Source organism: Epinephelus lanceolatus, chromosome 23 (genome assembly GCF_041903045.1).
Source record: "Epinephelus lanceolatus isolate andai-2023 chromosome 23, ASM4190304v1, whole genome shotgun sequence".
NCBI classification, from domain to species: domain Eukaryota; kingdom Metazoa; phylum Chordata; class Actinopteri; order Perciformes; family Serranidae; genus Epinephelus; species Epinephelus lanceolatus.
This window is the reverse complement of record NC_135756.1, coordinates 453,641-471,242: the sequence shown is the minus strand read 5'-3', so window position 1 is coordinate 471,242 and position 17,602 is coordinate 453,641. Positions and strand designations below refer to the sequence as shown.

Below are 17,602 nucleotides of genomic sequence, written 5' to 3'. Positions count from 1 at the left end.
TTCAGAGTGTCCTGACAGTGCTGACAGACCCTGCAGCGACCAAGGAGTCTGCTCTGACGGACTGGGAGGGAACGGAACCTGCAGCTGTCAGGTGACCCACATCCCGCCGTTAGGTTCTACCTGATCTCTCTGAGGAGGTTCTGTGGTTTCATAGTGGTAGTCAACATTCAAGATGTTCTAGTTCCCACTGAAGACATTCTTGCACGTAGCAGTGTATGTAATGTAATGTTTTCCTGACATTAGTGTGTGTGTGTGTGTGTGTGTGTGTGTGTGTGTGTGATGATCTCAGGTGGGTTTTGCAGGAACTGCTTGTGAGGATTGTGCACCTGGTCGATACGGAACCACCTGCAGCTCAGGTAACGTGTTATGACATTAATAAATAAATCACATCAATTAATTCTTCGCATTTATTTCTCGTGTTCTTCTTCTGTTGTCTCTGCAGTGTTCTTGTGTTCTTCTGTTATCTCTGCAGTGTGTTCATGTGTTCTTCTGTTGTCTCTGCACTGTGTTCATATGTCCTTCTTCTGTTGTCTCTGCAGTGTGCTCATGTGTCCACGGTCTGTGTGACTCTGGTTTGAAAGGTGACGGTAGATGCACCTGTTTTTCTGGATATAAAGGTCCAAACTGTGATCAAGGTCAGTCGCTCTGTTGATGTCTTCACACTGATTATTATGGAGTCTTTATTTTACCATGTGGTTGCCAGGATGTCACCTGTAACCTGTGTTGTGTTTCAGAGTTACCTGAGTGTGCCGCCCTCAGCTGTCAGCAGAACGCTCGCTGTATGGAAGAAGCTCTGACGGGACAGCTGGTGTGTCAGTGTCTCCCTGGTTACCAGAAGTCAGGAGCTCAGTGTTTATGTGAGTTTATAAAGAATCATCAGGCAGTCTGGTGTCTCATAGGTGATGTCCAGGATGTTTTACAAGTGTCTGTTCTTTACATTTTAAGACCGGGATGTCGTTGTGATGTTTGTCTCCTCAGCAATAAACCCGTGTGTCCAGCGGGTCTGTCATGTCTACGCCTCCTGTGTCCATACTGGTCCTAACCAGCACGTCTGTACCTGTAATGAAGGATACAGCGGGGATGGACGAGTCTGCATGGCCATCGATCCGTGCCAGAGCAAACAGGGAGGCTGCTCCGCCGAGTCGGCACGCTGCATCTACGACGGACCAGGGAACGTGAGGACACACTCTGGTCAGGGACGAGATAAAGATCAGGAGCAGGATCAGGATCAGGATCAGGAATCAGATCGCAATCATGACCGATAAACAGGACCAAGATCAAGTTCAGAATCACAAGATGTTTCAGCAACAGATTCAGAAACTAGAACAGAAATATGATCGTCAGATTTATATTTATAAAGACAAATATCACAAATCACGGTTAGCCTCCAAGGGTATTAGAGTGTACAACGTCCCACTGTCCTTGGACCCTCTGTCCTTGAACTTTCTGTCCTTGGACCCTCTGTCCTTAGATCCTCTGTCCTTTGATCCTCTGTCCTTAGATCCTCTGTCCTTTGATCCTCTGTCCTTGGATCCTCTATCCTTGGACCCTCTGTCCTTGGACCCTCAAAGCGGATAAGGAAAAACTTCCCCAAACAATTAACAGGGAGGAAATGGAAGAAAGGAATCAGGATTGAGGTCTAAGAACAGGACCAGCAGTAGGAACAAGATTAGATTTAGGAACATTAGTGGTATCAAGATTAGGAGAAAGATCAGGAAGAAAATAAGGTTCAGGATCAGAAACAGGATGAGAATAAAGAACAAGACTGATAATAAAGAGCAGCTATGTGTTAATATGAGATGATTTTATTGTCATATTGTTTTACGTGTTCATGTTGTGGCTGTAATGACCACTGCAGCCTGCTGGGGGCAGCAGAGGAAATTAACCCTGTGTGTTTCCTGTTCAGTCTCATTGTGAGTGTCTCCCTGGTTTTGATCACCTGTCGAACGGCGGCTGCAGCCTGAAGGATTCCTGCACACCTGCTTCCTGTCACAAGAACGCCAACTGCACCACGGTGGGACCAGGACAAGTCGAGTCAGTCACCTTCTTTACTTCTCTCCTGTTATCTGCTCGTTGTTTACATATCTTTAACATGTCCAAACATGCCCCTCAGCTGCACCTGTCTCCAGGGTTACCTTGGTAACGGTAAGGTCTGTTACGGGGACATCATGGAGCGTCTGAACAGTCTGAACACGAAGCCTGGAGGACAGTGGAGCGGTCAGCTGAGCAACGCCATCACTCTGTTCGGTAAGAAGAGAATTTATTTTTAAGTAGGCTACGTTTCACTGGACAAATGTTTTTGTCCACATGGGAAGAGACGTCTGTAGGAACATTTAGATTCTTTGATGAAACAGATGAGACAGAAGGTGTTCATCTGTGAACTTTTGACGTGTTGGATAGAGCCAGGCTACCTGTTTCCCCCTGTTTACAGTCTTTATGCTAACCTAAGCTAAGCTAACCCATAGCCTGTATTAAGAAGTGGACGTAGCACCTGTCTCTGACAGGTGATGTCAGTGCCGATGTGCCTTAAACCTGCATTCTTTCTAATGTCCAGCAGGGGGCACCTCTATGAGTCTATGAGTAAATGAGTCTATGTCTCACTTCATTTATGACCTCAGTAAAAGTTTTCTTGTGGTCTCAAGATTTCTTTGATACAGCTCAATGTTCATTTAGTAAATTATGGTTCCAATTACAGTAAAACACCATAAATCAGGGGAGTAGCTACCTTCTGATTGACAAGTCACTACCATGGTGACCCCGCCCATTCTCACTCCCAGCTCTTTAAATACCGCCACCTTGTTAGCTGATCTTGGTGTCAGACACTGACGCACCAAGACACTCTTCATGGCACTGGGCAGCAGCTATTTCTGAGTCAAACAACCTCCAAATTTTCAGTCAGCAACCCGCTGTTTGGTTCCTGTGTGAAACCAAAAGTCAGTGCAGTTATTTTATTGAAAACGTAGTGTGCTCATATGTGTAGCGTGCCACTCTAGTGACAGATGTCATGTGAGGTTACATTAGGAAGAATCGCATGTACTTTAAGCCAAACAATGATTTTTCTAAATGTAACCACAAACTTTTGTTGCCTGAACTGAAGGAAGGAAACATAAAAACAAAGTGTTTTACCCACATTGTAAGTTTATTTAGAAAAAGACACAATGCATGTAACAGGCGTAAATTTGACTTGCCGTCCCTGAACATCCAAAACAGACGTAGGAGGACACCTAAGCTAGTGTGTCATATTTTGATGTGACAGATGAACACATCCTCACTGCGACCTTGTCACATGTCCACGTTTGGTCATGGACTTTCCACGTCCACATATGACGTCCAAGGTACCCTGGGTGTGTTGGTTGTTGACGTTCTGGGACGCCGTGTCAACTTCAGCCTGTTACATGCATTGTCTGTTTTCAACATACACTTCTCTGCACCCTTTCAATGTTGTCCTGCTGCCTTTCTTGCTGACGCTGACAGGTGCTGTTAAACAATAACGGCAACCAGCTGTGTATCATACAGTTTTTGTTGGTGTCTGACGCTGGAAGTCACTAAGCAATCACCATATTTTGACAACTTCAGAGTGAGACCAAGTTGGACAGAGCACTGGTGTTTGGCAAGTTGGGATGAAAACATGTTGGGTGACCTGTCAGTCAGAGTAGAGGTGTATCAAAGCGTATCCATGGTGACACTGTATACATTCAAATTGGTGTGAACTTGTGTTTCTTGGGGGTGTTTTCTGTATTTTCATCTCAGAACTTTGATTGATTGATTTGATATTGTCTAAGGGTAGAGGCTCTTCCATGAGCCTGTTTAGTTCATACGTGTGTGTGAGATCATGTGTGTTTGGATTCAGGTTGTTCTGTTTCAGACGTGTCGCTGCAGATTCGTTCATTATATTTCACTGGCAATATAAACAGAACTGATTGACTGAACTCTACCTGTCTCTTCAGTTTTTGTCACGTGAAGTCAGCCTGACGTATCGTCAGTAATAAAACACAAACTGTCTTTGTGTGTTTCAGGTTCTGTTTCGTGGTCTCTGCAGAATCTGGGTCCTTTCACAGTTTTTGTCCCGATCAACAAAGGCTTCAGAGGAACCTCCGTAAGATCTCGTCTGTCTGCTCTTTATTCATTCAGCCAGAGTCAACGCTCGTTATACTTCCTGTTGGCTCAGACAGTAGTTTAATTTGAAGTTTCATTCAGATTACATCTTCACAAGGACATTGTCTGAATAAAAAATAAAAAGCACACCTCTGTCCGTCTGTTGAGCAGGTGAGGACTCTGACAGCCGACTCGTCCAAAGCTAAGTACCTGTGTAAGTTACACCTGGTTGCCGGGGTGATGCCCTTTGACACTCTGAAGAAAACCGATGTCTTCTACACTTTGACTGGAAAATCAGCACAGACTGACACATCGGAGGGGGTGAGACACACGGACAGGCTTCGTCCATCAGCAGGAACATTTTAATAATGACGATAATGTTCTGAATAAGTTTTCAGGACGAACAAAGGACGAACTCAGATGTTAGAGAAACTTTAGAAACAAACAAAATGAAGCCGTCATGAGGAAAAAACAAAAGTACTTTCAAGAGATTATGAATTACATTTTTCTCTCCTGTCTCATGTCTCAGTTTAAATCTTAATAGCATAAATTGGATTATTTAACTCTTTAATGTGTGTTTCACCAACATGGACCCTGAAAAGGAAACAGACACAAGGTTGTAATAAAAGTTACTAATGAATGAATAAGTTCTTTAACACAGTGATCTGAAGCAAACTCAGACTTTAATGTTGTTAAATAATTCCTGTCATTAGAGAAGTTTCACGATTGTCTTCTTCGTCTTCTTCTTTGTCCTCTTCATGACCTCCACATGTTTGGATCATTAAACACGTCTTTAAACCATCTGTGTTGTTCTCTCTCAGGACTCTCAGACAAAGATCCGCATCCACGGCAGCAAGAAGAGAGGTGTGATTGTCCAGGCCGATTTCCTGGCGTCCAATGGCATGATCCATATCATCAATAAGGTGATGGACAGCGTGGCGCCCACCGTGGAGAGCGATCCACAGGTGAAACCATGAACTGATGAACTGTATGTGTCAGTAAGTCACTCGTTCATCGGCTTGATCGCTGACTTGTGTTCTAACAGGAGAACCTGATGAAGATCATCTCTGACTACGGAAAGTTCGACAAGTACAAGTCGTTATTAGAGGTACGTACGCTTCAGGTTCAGGTTCACGTTCGGAGTCGGGTCTCTCTGCTGACTCTGACAGACGTATATAAATCTGATAACATATTAAACATCCTAATCACATCAAGGGAGCATAAAGTTCTGATGTTTCCATCATATGAAAATCATTCTGATCAGTTTTAAGTTAAAGTTCTGTGATCATCAATATTTACTGAAATAATGAGGCTGAACACACGGAGCAGTAAAACTCAACAACGCTGAAATATTTCACTGATTAATGTTCGAAAGTAGCTGCAACTGAAGAAGGGTGCAATTATCATCTGTGTAAAATGTTTCAATATCTGTACCTCTGAAACTCTGTATTTGCATAGCTGTGATCAGTCTCTTCCTCCTGTTATCGAAACTGATCTGAAGCTGAATCCTGAGGTTGGTCTTAAAGAGTTTTCCAATAAGTAATCAACAAAGCAACATTTGTTCAACCTGAAAATATCAACTTTTAATAAGACACCACCCATTTCCTGTTTAAGACAAACCCACTTCCTGTTCAGACTCTTATCTACTCAGAATACAATACACATGGTGGTTGACTTGCTCACCCCTAAATGAAACTCAAGGAAATAATTTGTCATGAATTTTTGTATATGTATGTATGTATATATGGCTTTATGTAACCATGTAGGTTTGTCGGCTAAATGTAACCACGTGTGTGTGTTGGCTAAACCTTATCATGTGTGTGTGTGTTGGCTAAACGTAACCACGTGTGTGTGTTGGCTAAACGTAACCACGTGTGTGTGTGTGTTGGCTAAACCTATCCACGTGTGTGTGTTGGCTAAACGTAACCACGTGTGTGTGTGTTGGCTAAACCTATCCACGTGTGTGTGTTGGCTAAACGTATCCACGTGTGTGTGTGTTGGCTAAACGTAACCACGTGTGTGTGTGTGTGTGTGTGTGTGTGTGTGTGTTGGCTAAACGTAACCACTTGTGTGTGTTGGCTAAACGTAACCACGTGTGTGTGTTGGCTAAATGTAACCACGTGTGTTTGTTGGCTAAACGTAACCATGTGTGTGTGTTGGCTAAACGTAACCACGTGTGTGTGTGTGTTGGCTAAACATATCCACGTGTGTGTGTTGGCTAAACGTAACCACGTGTGTGTGTGTGTGTGTTGGCTAAATGTAACCACGTGTGTGTGTTGGCTAAACGTAACCACGTGTGTGTGTTGGCTAAACGTAACCACATGTGTGTGTGTGTTGGCTAAACGTATCCACGTGTGTGTGTTGGCTAAACATAACCACGTGTGTTTGTTGGCTAAACGTAACCACGTGTGTGTGTGTGTTGGCTAAACGTAACCACGTGTGTTTGTTGGCTAAACGTAACCATGTGTGTGTGTTGGCTAAACGTAACCACGTGTGTGTGTGTTGGCTAAACGTAACCACGTGTGTGTGTTGGCTAAACGTAACCACGTGTGTGTGTGTGTTGGCTAAACGTAACCACGTGTGTGTGTTGGCTAAACGTAACCACGTGTGTGTGTGTGTTGGCTAAACGTAACCACGTGTGTGTGCCGGCTAAACATAACCACGTGTGTGTTGGCTAAACGTAACCACGTGTGTGTGTGTGTTGGCTAAACGTAACCACGTGTGTGTGTTGGCTAAACATAACCACGTGTGTGTGTTGGCTAAACGTAACCACGTGTGTGTGTGTGTTGGCTAAACGTAACCACGTGTGTGTGTTGGCTAAACATAACCACGTGTGTGTGTTGGCTAAACGTAACCACGTGTGTGTGTGTTGGCTAAACGTAACCATGTGTGTGTGTCGGCTAAACGTAACCACGTGTGTGTTGTTGAAGGAAAAAAACATCAGTTGGTGGTGTTGTACTGACGTAGTGCTTTTATTTTGAAAGAGACTGTATCAAACTGTACATTTCCTGTGAAAACAGAAGTGTATTTTGAAAACAGACAATGCATGTAACAGGCTGAAGTTGACACGGCGTCCCAGAACGTCAACAACCAACACACCCAGGGTACCTTGGACGCCATATGTGGACGTGGAAAGTCCATGACCAAACGTGGACATGTGACGAGGTCACAGTGAGGATGTGTTGGACAACAGCTAGTGAATAAAGGAGTGTGACAGTGACTGAAGGAGAAGTCTGTACTGTGAGGTGGATGTTTTGAGGTCTGTGAACTGTGAAGCCTTCCCACAGTGGATGTTGTGTTTGTGTGCAGAAAGCCGGCCTGGCGTCCGTCCTGGACCGACCTGGTCCAATGACCGTCTTTGCTCCCAGCACTTCAGCCTTTGACTTGATGCCTGAAGGTCACCTGCAGCACCTGAGCAGTGCTGAGGTCAGAAACTACTTTATTTTAATGAACACTTTAAATCTAATCCACCAGAGTGATTAAAGAGTCTTTTATTCTGAACCTTCAGGGTCACTACAAACTGGTGGAGCTGCTGAGGAACCACATCGTCTCCTCCACCACGGTCAGTCAAACTTTGATTTAGTAAATCTGTTCTGTGTCCATCAAACATTGTGATGATGACTTATGTTCTTTGTTTGAAGCTGGAAGTCTTTAACGCCGTGTCCAACCCCACTATCACCACGATGGCCAATCAGATCCTGAGGATTAAAGTGACAGAAAATGTAAGTTTGGATCTTTCTGTCCGTTTGACTTCATCTCAGGGATACTTTGAGTCGTTCCCTCTGTTTTAATCCCTGTTACCATGACAGCAGCTCGTTATCCTATATCAGGACTGCCTCCAAACACCAGTCTGACAGTACGAGTAGGGACGAATCAGACTGGTCCTCCATGTTTGTTTGTTTGTTTGTTTTCTTGTTCAGGGTCAGATTTTGGTGAACGGGGCAGCGGTGTTGGAGGCAGCAGTGGAAGCTAAAAACGGCCGTCTGTATCTGCTGGATGGAGTTCTGACTCCACCCTCCATTGAACCTGTGCTGCCCCATAGATGTGACATCACCGAGAACAAGATCGTCAAGGTGAGCTTCAGCGGTAGCCATGTTTGTTTTCAGTGTTCCTGTTTACATCCTTGTTTTTTTACAGCGTCCATTTTACTGTTGATTTACTCATAGAAATCTGATGTCCAGTCTGCGGGTCTTCACGTTTTTTTCATTTGATGATTATGAAATGTCAGCGGCTGATGTGTTTGTTGTTGTTTAGGTGATTTACTCATATGACAAGTTGTTGTAAAGCGTTGCTCCTCATGGTTCCATTAATGGTAAACATTTGAAGATCCAACCACCACAGCAGGCTCAGTAAACACTTCTGTCAGACAAACGACAGCAAAGAGCTCCTGACCTTTTGATTGACACCTCACTGAGCCAATAGGAGCTTCCAGTGCTGTTGTTAAGGCCTCAATAGCCAATCAGAGCTGAAGGGACACATTTCCTGTAGTTTTAAACTGATAGGGTCAACGGTCAACTTCACTGTGACATCATCATCATCATGTCATGTAACAATCAACAGTCAATCAATGGATCCATTTTATCCAAACCTTCTTCTGGAACTTTTTTATTCCAGCCTCTCAAATGTGACGTCTTCTCATGGCACCAGAGATTTTTAGAAAGAAACCTGGGATGGAGTCCATTTTTGGTTCTACATATTTCTACATATTTATTCTCGTGAGAGGAGCCTCATGAACGTACGACTCCTTCTGTCCCAAAAAACGGAGAATACTTTTCACCATCTGAGATGTTTGACAGTATCTTTTGTTTCCAGGGAGAATGTGTGAGCTGCTCTAAAGTCAAATTGTCTCAGTGCTCGTCAGGAGGAGTTTATATGGTAAGACATCTCACTCTGTTCATTTTCTCTGTGTTTGTGAGAGAGTCTGTGATCATGACAGTGCATCTCTTCATCCATCAGGGCTCCTCCACCTACGGATGTGTTTACATCATGTCCATCAGCACACCGACTATTCGCATCCCGGCCACAGGTTGCTCGCCGCGCTGCAACACCACCGTCACGGTAAAGTGACACAGCGATACGAAGAAGATTAGATCATATAAGAATCAGCTGTGATGAAGATGACTGAAAACAAACGTGTGCGATGTTCTGACTCTGTGACGTGTCTCTGTGTTTGTTCAGACTCCTGCATGTTGTAAAGGTTTCTATGGTCCAGACTGTAGACCGTGTCCTGGAGGATACCAGACCCCCTGCTCCGGACACGGTCAGGTCAGAGTCAACATCCACACATTGCAAACACCAAGGTCATGTCCTCTACACGCCCTCATCATCAATATATATATACAGTTACCATCACAGAAGGTTTCTGAGGAAATGAAGTGTGTTTCTGTCGTAGTGTTCGGAGGGTCTCACAGGAAATGGAACGTGTATCTGTGATCTGAACTTCGGAGGCTCTCGCTGTCAGTACTGCACCTCCTCCAACAAATATGGACCAAACTGTGACAGAAGTAAGTCTGTCTCCTCTCTTCCTGTGACCTCATCCCGGTAGATGTGATGTCATGATGATGAAGACTCACCTGTGTTAAACCTCACCTGTGTGTCCGCAGCGTGTCCCTGTATCCATGGACAGTGTGACAACCATCCAAACTCAGACGGGCGGTGTAAAGTCGACTCCTGTCAGATGGGTTTCACCGGTCCGTTCTGTGAACGCAGGACGGCGGCGTGTGGCGTTGTTCAGTTTTGCCATGCCCATGCAGACTGTGACTTCAGCCAGCAAACCCCCAGGTAAGCTCATCTGCATCAGACTCAGGTTTACGTCTTCATCGTTAGATGACGAGATGTTTCCTGTTTCCGTCTCAGTCTTTTATTTTGTTGAAGTCTTCTGTGGTTTTTGGTTGTGCTGCTGACGACGTTCACTGCTCACCTTCTTCATGATGACCTCATTATACTCTGCGTGTTCTCAGGTGTGTGTGTAAACCTGGTTACCAAGGAGATGGTATCACCTGTGTGGAGTCCGACCCCTGTGCCCCACCCCTCCGTGGCGGCTGCAACATCAACGTACGTCAGATTTAATAAAGTTTTTAAAAAAGGAGGACATTAAAGACAAGCTTCTTTATACGAACCTCCGATGTCCACTCTGTCCTTTGTCCTCACTGCTGTGTCTGTGTGTCTGCGTCTTTGTGCCCCCTGCAGGCTAAGTGTATAAAGACAGGAGCAGGGACACACACCTGTCAGTGTCTGACCGGGTGGAGGGAGGACGGAGATGACTGTCAGCCAATCAACAACTGTGACGGAGCAGACAGAGGAGGCTGTCACCCCAACGCCACCTGCATCTACGTGGGACCTGGACAGGTGATGTCATCTGACCCTGTAAACCCTTTCTGTTCAGGTTCGTCTCTGTCCTCTGTTGTCTGACTCAACTCATGAGCCATGACAGAGGACAGAAGACACACGGTGTCTGTCTGTAGTTTCCCACCAGGCCCATGAAACACATGATCTCCTTCTTCTGAGCAGGGGGAGGAAACTGTTCAACAGCTCGGATTCTTTGTTTTACTGGACAAACTGAACTCAAACCACCCGACCTTAGTACATCTCTGTCGCCCTCTCAGACTCACACTTGGTGAGGCTGACAGCGAGATGCTTCTCAGCCAAGCAGCTGAATGGAGCATGGATGAGCTCCACATGAGAAGTCCACGTATCTGAACAGACAACAACATCGTCTACAGTTACAGTCCAAATGATCAGCCCTGACGAACTGTGGAACAATATCCGGAAATTCTGCCCAATGTTTGCATCATTCATAAAACTTTACATAGCAAAACATTCATCAGTGTTCAAAACACCCAAACATTACCTAAAGGACTCCAATGAACAGGACTATAGGCACTGGAAGACTTGACTGAGACGGACTGCTCTTAAATTCTTGATAAGAAGTAATTTCATCATGTCAAAAAGGAAAGAAATCAGTCTGGAACTCAGACAAAAGACAGTGGATGCTCATCTTAAAGGGGGAAAGCTGAACTGCCATTTCCAAGCGTTTCACAGTGTTGCACAAGGACACAAACTCTGGTAGAGACAAACCTGAGCATGGTCGAAAGGTTTCAGAAACTTAAGAGAGGAAAACAGTCCGAGACGTCTGCAACAATCCTCAGCTCTCTGCCAAGATTGTTGCTGAACTGGCCTCTTCTGGACTTGGAAGACTGTTGTGAGGGTTCTTCATTGTGGTGGGCTTCGAGGTCATTGTCCAAGACAACGGCACACTGAAGTTTGCCCGTGAGCACTTAAAACATAGACATGAGTTTTGGAAGTCTGTCCTTTGGTCTGATGAGACTTAATTTGAGCTGTTTGGACACATGGATGTTGACTTTGTCTGGCGGAGGAAGGGCAAGGCCTTCAACCCTGAAGAGTTGCCACAGTTAAACATGGTAGGAGCGTGTTGCTGTGGGTCTATTCTGCTGCTGTTCAGGTTGAACGAAATACGATTATGTCGACATGTTGAAGAATAATGTGAAGAAATTTGCTGCCAGTCGAGCCTAAGGACATCACTGGGTCTTCCAGCAAGACAGTGACCCGAAGTATATACCCAAGTCAGTCCAGAAGCTTTTGAAGGACACAAGAATAAAGGTCCTGGAGCAGCCCTCTCAGCCCAGATCTCAATCCTGGTGAGAATCTGTGGCGAGAGCTTAAGGTTCATGTTCATGCTCGAAAACCACGCAGTTTGGATGAGCTGGAACAATTTGCCCTGGAAGACTGGGCCAAGACCCCTCAAGAGACATCTGCTGACCTAGTTTAAGTTCTTGAAAGGTCACACTATTGACTGTTAAATGTCAGAACTAATCATTTTGGCCACGTAGTCATTCTTGTTTTTTCCTCTTTCAGTTCAGGTCATCATTAAAATATCTCAATCAAGTTTAGTGGAGATTTTGTCTTGGTTCTTTTGGAAGCAATTAAACTATAAACACTTTTGGTTCTGGTCATTGCCATAGAAGAGTTTAGAGTTTTATTTAATTTCATAAAGAGGGTTAATCATTTACCTGTGAACAGACTGTTCGTCCCTTCAGATCTCTCAGAACTCTGGTTACTAGCTTCAGAAATGTTGCGGAGCATTACGCATCCTAGAGACCTGACGTTAGAGGAGTACGACCTGTTTGGTGTCACAAAGCTGCTCAGAAATACCTCCAGTGTTTGAGTATAAACCATGTCCGATCAAACATGTGCTGTCAGTACTGTCAGCTGACACAGATCTTCCTCCTCTTCCTCTTTTTCTCGACCCAACAGAGCGACTGCACCTGTAAAGCCGGATACAAAGGAAACGGGCGAGACTGTGAAGCTGTGAATCAGTGTGTGACCGTGAACGGAGGCTGTCACTACCTGGTGAGTACCAGAAACCTTCAAAACCATCAGACTTATAACAGACTGGTGATGATGATGATGATGATGATGATGATTAAGACAGTAACCTATGGTGTGTTCAGGCCAGCTGCCGCCTGCTGTCCTCTCAGTGGACGTGTGTCTGTGATGAAGGTTACGTTGGAAATGGACGCTCGTGTTACGGTACAGTCGTTCAGGTGAGAGACGTGATCAGCGTCTTCATGTGTTCATGTTTCTGTATCTTCACCAACAAACCTGAGTCTGTGTTCCTGATGCATTCAGGTGCTGATGGATCTGCCTGACGTGTCCGAGTTCTTCACGTGGACCACAGTGAGTATCAAACCTCCGAGTCTGAAATATAAAACTCGCTGATCAAACCAGAATTTATTTGTTTTTTTTTTATATAATTTGTCAGCTAAATATGAAGACGGACAAACATGTGTAACTCAAAGATTATCTTATCTGACTGTAGCTAACGGAGAACGTATATCACAGGTTTATATACGTATGATAGTGAAACTCACTGAGCACTAATCACACATTTACACAAATCACATGTATCTCAGATTAAAACATTTATATATGTGTGTACAAACATTTGTGACGCAGAGTAATGAGATCATATATCACAAATTTATGTGTCTAACAACAACTAAACTGCGATGTACACCCTAATACATGCCCATTTAAGGTGTAACATATATACAGATTACATACAACTTAAAGACAGAGTCCAAGGAAAAAACAACTTGTTGTCGTATTAAATATCATTATTATTAATAATCATCATATTATAACCGTCTTATTTGAAAGGTGGCGTCCGTACCACGCCTGAAGTCACTGAGCTCTTCAAAATGACCCATGTTGTATCACAAATGTTTGCAGATGCAGACTGCGAGGCTAGGTGCTTGATGTTATTCACCTGTGGTAACGAGTCTGATTGAAACTCCTGACATACAGTGTATGTTTGTGTTTAATGCATAAAACACAAACATACATTTGTATGTAACAGTAACTGTGTGTGAGTCATGTGAGTGAATCACATGTAAAGTTATGTAAAGACAGACAGCGTGAGGGATGCCACATGAATGACTCAAAATATGTAGACTAAGCAGCACCAATAAAGCCACTAGCACGATTTTGCATTGTACACTTGTTTGCAAGAGCTTTAAAAACGCTAATTTCAGTGACCAATTTGTGCCACAATAGCCAATCAGCACTGAGATCCTCCAGGGACATATGACGCAGAGGACATACCAATGGAAGTTCATTCACTGATTCAGCGATTTCAAGCGCCTATGACGTGTCAACACAAAATATTCCAACTCTCAAACTCACATGAGTAATGCAACGCTAAGTTTGCGTCCTGTTTGGTGTGAACACATCATAAGAGTCCAACGTCTTTTTGACGTCACGTTAACACCCGGTGCCAGCTCAGAACGTTATCAGTGTAAACACAACAAAATGAACTTATATCATAAATATACACACATGATGTCAAAGGTGTGAATATTTAAAGACATATGACACTAATCTGCAGACAGAGATGAATGTTTTGTGTCTATCACAGATATATATATACATACACACATATATGTATTTATATATTTATATATATATATATATATATATATATATATATATATATGATGTGCACGTACCAGCAGCTGTTTATTAAGATTTATGTTGAGCTCATGTTTTTAGCCTCAGTGAGTCTTTCTGCTGGTCTCGGTCTCAGAGATGATCTCTTATATTCCAGGACTCGGGTCTGTCCTGGTCTCTGTCGGATCAGAACGTCACCCTCCTGGTTCCGTCTTCAGCCGCTGTCGGCAAGATGTCCTCAGAGGACAAAGCCTTCTGGACAATGAAGGGGAACCTGCCGAGTCTCATCAGGTGACACCGCCACCACAAACTGACATTTAACGAGCCTCATGTTCTGATGTTCAGAGTGTTTTATTAACCATCTGTCCTGTTTCACAGAAACCACGTCATCCCAGGTAACTATCCGTTATCCAGTCTGAGCAGAACTTCCTCTCTGACGTCCCTTCTCAAGACAACACTTCCTGTTTCAACAACCAATGAGGTGAGTCCACAGAGGAGATGGTTTCATGTTGTGTCTGCCCACTAAACCAGATTAAAGTTTCATTTTAAATATAAAACTCAAAGTCTGACTGTTACCAAACGTCCTGTCACCTCTGCTGGTTTCATGTAGTTTATTAGTTATTTATTTATAGAAGAAACCGACTCTGTGTGTGTGTGTGTGTGTGTGTGTGTGTGTGTGTGTGTGTGTGAGAAGGTTTTATTTTGTAACACTGATGTTCAGATTTGATCAGAGTGTTTGTTCTCTCAGCTCACAGCTGTCGGAGGAGCAACCATCATCACATCCAACGTAGCTGCTACCAATGGACTGATCCATGTCATTGATAAGGTGCAAAGCTAACGATGCTAATGATGCTAATGATGCTAACAATGCTAACGATACTAATGACGCTCTAAGCCGACAGCCTAGTGGAACTTGTGTTTGTGTGTCTGCAGGTTTTGGTTCCTGACAGGAAGCGGAGTGAGGGTCTGCTGGCGACTCTCGGTCTGAGGCCAGAGTTCTCTCTGTTCACATCGTATCTCATCGTACGAACACACAAACACCTTGTTTAACTCTGGGGTCACATCTGTGATGTTTGTTTACAGTGTTTCTCTGTCGTCTTCTTCAGGATTACAACTTGACGGACGAGATCGAACAGGCGGACGAGTTCACCGTCTTTGCTCCAACAGACGCTGCTGTTACTGATTACCTCAACAAAATGGCTGCCACTGCCCTGGTACAGTACAGCAGGATGAAACATGTTGAGGAGTGTATTCACGATAAACTGGACAGGGTCCTCGTTAACCCTCTGAGACCCACATTGACCCATTTATGTATTATTTTGTGGGAGACAGCAGGTCAGCATAGAAGTGCTTTACATCACCTTAAAGATGGAAACCTGAAGATGAATTTGAGATGCAGCTCAGCGTTGTGTGTCAAGTTTTTATACTCGTACATCTGTAATGAACATTTTGTTTTGGTTCGGCATCTATTCAAATTGTCAACGTTTAGAGTGTATAAGGGCTCAGATCATTATGAGGAAGTATATGACAGCTGTTCCAATGGTCATTTATGTCTCATAAGCTGTTGCAGCAATTTTTGGATTGCTACTATTTGTTACAGAGTTTGGGTGTGAAATTTAAGTGAGTTTTTATCCCTCAAGAACTGATAGAAATGTTCAAAAATCTGCTAGAATATCACATTAACACTGAGACCGAGAGGAACACCACAGAAAAAAAAAATCATTAAAAGAATGCATTTGTAGTTTGTGTCTGTGATTATGCTCAAGGTCACTAGAGGTCATTATATACACGCAGGCCAAGTTTAAAAGAAATGGTACCACTACAATAAGATGGCTGCTGTGGGGACTAACATCATCACACATCAATAAAACTGGGCTCATTGAATCCACAAGAGTCTCATCTTTCCAGTCAGACCTGACTGATGTGATTCCAACACAGTTTATGGAGCCCAGTGAGATATTCAGTTACAATAGGTCAGAACCACCGTATGAGACTAACATAAAGTGTGCATGTCTGTAGCTAGGCTAGCATAACAAATTCCTCAGGTCTTCTAGATTCATATTATACCTGTATCATCATTTTATCTTCCTCCAGTTGGACAGTTTTGTTTATGTTTGTTACAGAAGTGTAACTTGAGACGACTCCAACTGATGCTAGTGAGTAACGCAGTGTACAGGGCAGAATACACTGAAATTTTACTTCGTAACAACTCTGTGGTTAACGTGTGTTTAGGTTCAAAGCTACCTGGTTATAGTTAGAAAAAGATCATCTTTTGGCTTAAAGTACCTGGTGTAGGACTGTCCCTGCTGTGAGTGCAGCAATGTCTTGGTAAAACAACAACTACTTTTTTTTTTATGACAATATGCCTGCTGGACACATGGTGATGTTTTTTGTTCCACAGTCCCCGCTGTAAACACAGCGACAAATTGCTGAAAAACACCCATGTTTGAAGGCTAAAAAGCCACTGGAAACACAGCAAAATGTCTGTAAAAAAACCCAACTGGTTCAGTAGTTTGTTGGTGCTGAACAGTGTCTGCAGGTGTCTCTCCAGGTGTCTCTCCAGGTGTCACACCATCCACCATCCCCACCACCTGCTGATGACACAGTCAGCTCAGGCACTACGTCACTTTAGAAACGTTCTGCATTTAATGCAGTGAAAAAAAATATTTTTCTATCTTCTCTTTGTTCATGAGCAACTTCTCAGGAAGATTTTGATGCTGGATTAACAAAGTCAAGTTGGTCCAAATGAAGCAAAAATAAAGTATAAGCAGTGATTGAAAGCTGTGATGTGTACATAAATGTGTCTGTGCTTTTATTTTGATGGCGTAAACAGGATGTGAATACGACTCGTTACCATGTGGTGGCGTCGGAGCGTCTGCTGAAGACCGACCTTCAGTCTGGAGGGTACAAACAGACGCTGCTTGGATTCTCCTTCCAGCTCGGCATCTTTCCCCGAGACGGAAAGGTCTGATCAATAATCTCTCACATGATCACATGATCAGCTGATCGATACGATCTGACCTGTGTGTGTGTGTGTGTGATTCTCATCAGCTGTTTGTGAACGAGGCTCAGATAAACTCCTCCAACATCCTGAGTGGTAAAGGAGTGATCCACGGCCTGTCGGCTGTCCTGAACATCAACAGGAACCGCTGTGATGACGCCACGTACAACAAAGTCCTGGTGAGGTCATCACATGTCACATCACATGTCATTATCAGTGTGACTGTGAGTAGTTTCACACTGACACCAACTGAACTTTGTCTCTTCTCTCCAAAAGGGAACTTGTGTCGACTGTTTGTTCCCGCAGGGTAAAATCTGTCCCAACGACACCGTCCCAGACGTAAGATTTATGACTAACACTCAAACACATGACATCATATTATTTATATGATGTTTAATTTTGTAAATTTTGACAGTAGTCAAACAAACAGTCCAACAGACTATCAGACTGTACGAACAAAAGTTTCAGCAGCTGTTAGATTTTAAACTCTCTAACAGGAGGTGTTGTTACAGTTCGTCCTTGATCACATCTGTTAGT

General features: G+C 43.7%; 1 protein-coding gene across 2 annotated transcripts in view; it reads left to right on the top strand.

The window, feature by feature from the left end:
* stab2 (stabilin 2) overlaps window positions 1–17,602 on the top strand; it is a 51,804-nt gene that overhangs the window by 5,148 nt on the left and 29,054 nt on the right. The window contains exons 4-36 of one of the 2 annotated variants that reach the window (XM_033614207.2): window positions 6–91; window positions 290–356; window positions 540–635; window positions 735–857; window positions 979–1,175; window positions 1,907–2,034; window positions 2,114–2,247; window positions 4,017–4,096; window positions 4,267–4,416; window positions 4,917–5,060; window positions 5,141–5,203; window positions 7,405–7,521; window positions 7,604–7,657; window positions 7,737–7,817; window positions 8,016–8,168; window positions 8,908–8,970; window positions 9,052–9,153; window positions 9,274–9,360; window positions 9,488–9,599; window positions 9,699–9,876; window positions 10,056–10,149; window positions 10,285–10,443; window positions 12,370–12,465; window positions 12,567–12,659; window positions 12,745–12,792; window positions 14,222–14,355; window positions 14,443–14,545; window positions 14,813–14,890; window positions 14,998–15,087; window positions 15,171–15,278; window positions 16,898–17,029; window positions 17,116–17,244; window positions 17,342–17,404. In XM_033614207.2, coding sequence (XP_033470098.2) covers window positions 6–91; window positions 290–356; window positions 540–635; window positions 735–857; window positions 979–1,175; window positions 1,907–2,034; window positions 2,114–2,247; window positions 4,017–4,096; window positions 4,267–4,416; window positions 4,917–5,060; window positions 5,141–5,203; window positions 7,405–7,521; window positions 7,604–7,657; window positions 7,737–7,817; window positions 8,016–8,168; window positions 8,908–8,970; window positions 9,052–9,153; window positions 9,274–9,360; window positions 9,488–9,599; window positions 9,699–9,876; window positions 10,056–10,149; window positions 10,285–10,443; window positions 12,370–12,465; window positions 12,567–12,659; window positions 12,745–12,792; window positions 14,222–14,355; window positions 14,443–14,545; window positions 14,813–14,890; window positions 14,998–15,087; window positions 15,171–15,278; window positions 16,898–17,029; window positions 17,116–17,244; window positions 17,342–17,404 — 3,542 coding nt within the window. The remainder of the gene's footprint in view (window positions 1–5; window positions 92–289; window positions 357–539; window positions 636–734; window positions 858–978; window positions 1,176–1,906; window positions 2,035–2,113; window positions 2,248–4,016; window positions 4,097–4,266; window positions 4,417–4,916; window positions 5,061–5,140; window positions 5,204–7,404; window positions 7,522–7,603; window positions 7,658–7,736; window positions 7,818–8,015; window positions 8,169–8,907; window positions 8,971–9,051; window positions 9,154–9,273; window positions 9,361–9,487; window positions 9,600–9,698; window positions 9,877–10,055; window positions 10,150–10,284; window positions 10,444–12,369; window positions 12,466–12,566; window positions 12,660–12,744; window positions 12,793–14,221; window positions 14,356–14,442; window positions 14,546–14,812; window positions 14,891–14,997; window positions 15,088–15,170; window positions 15,279–16,897; window positions 17,030–17,115; window positions 17,245–17,341; window positions 17,405–17,602) is intronic. The other variant, XM_078165341.1, reaches the window with a different exon arrangement.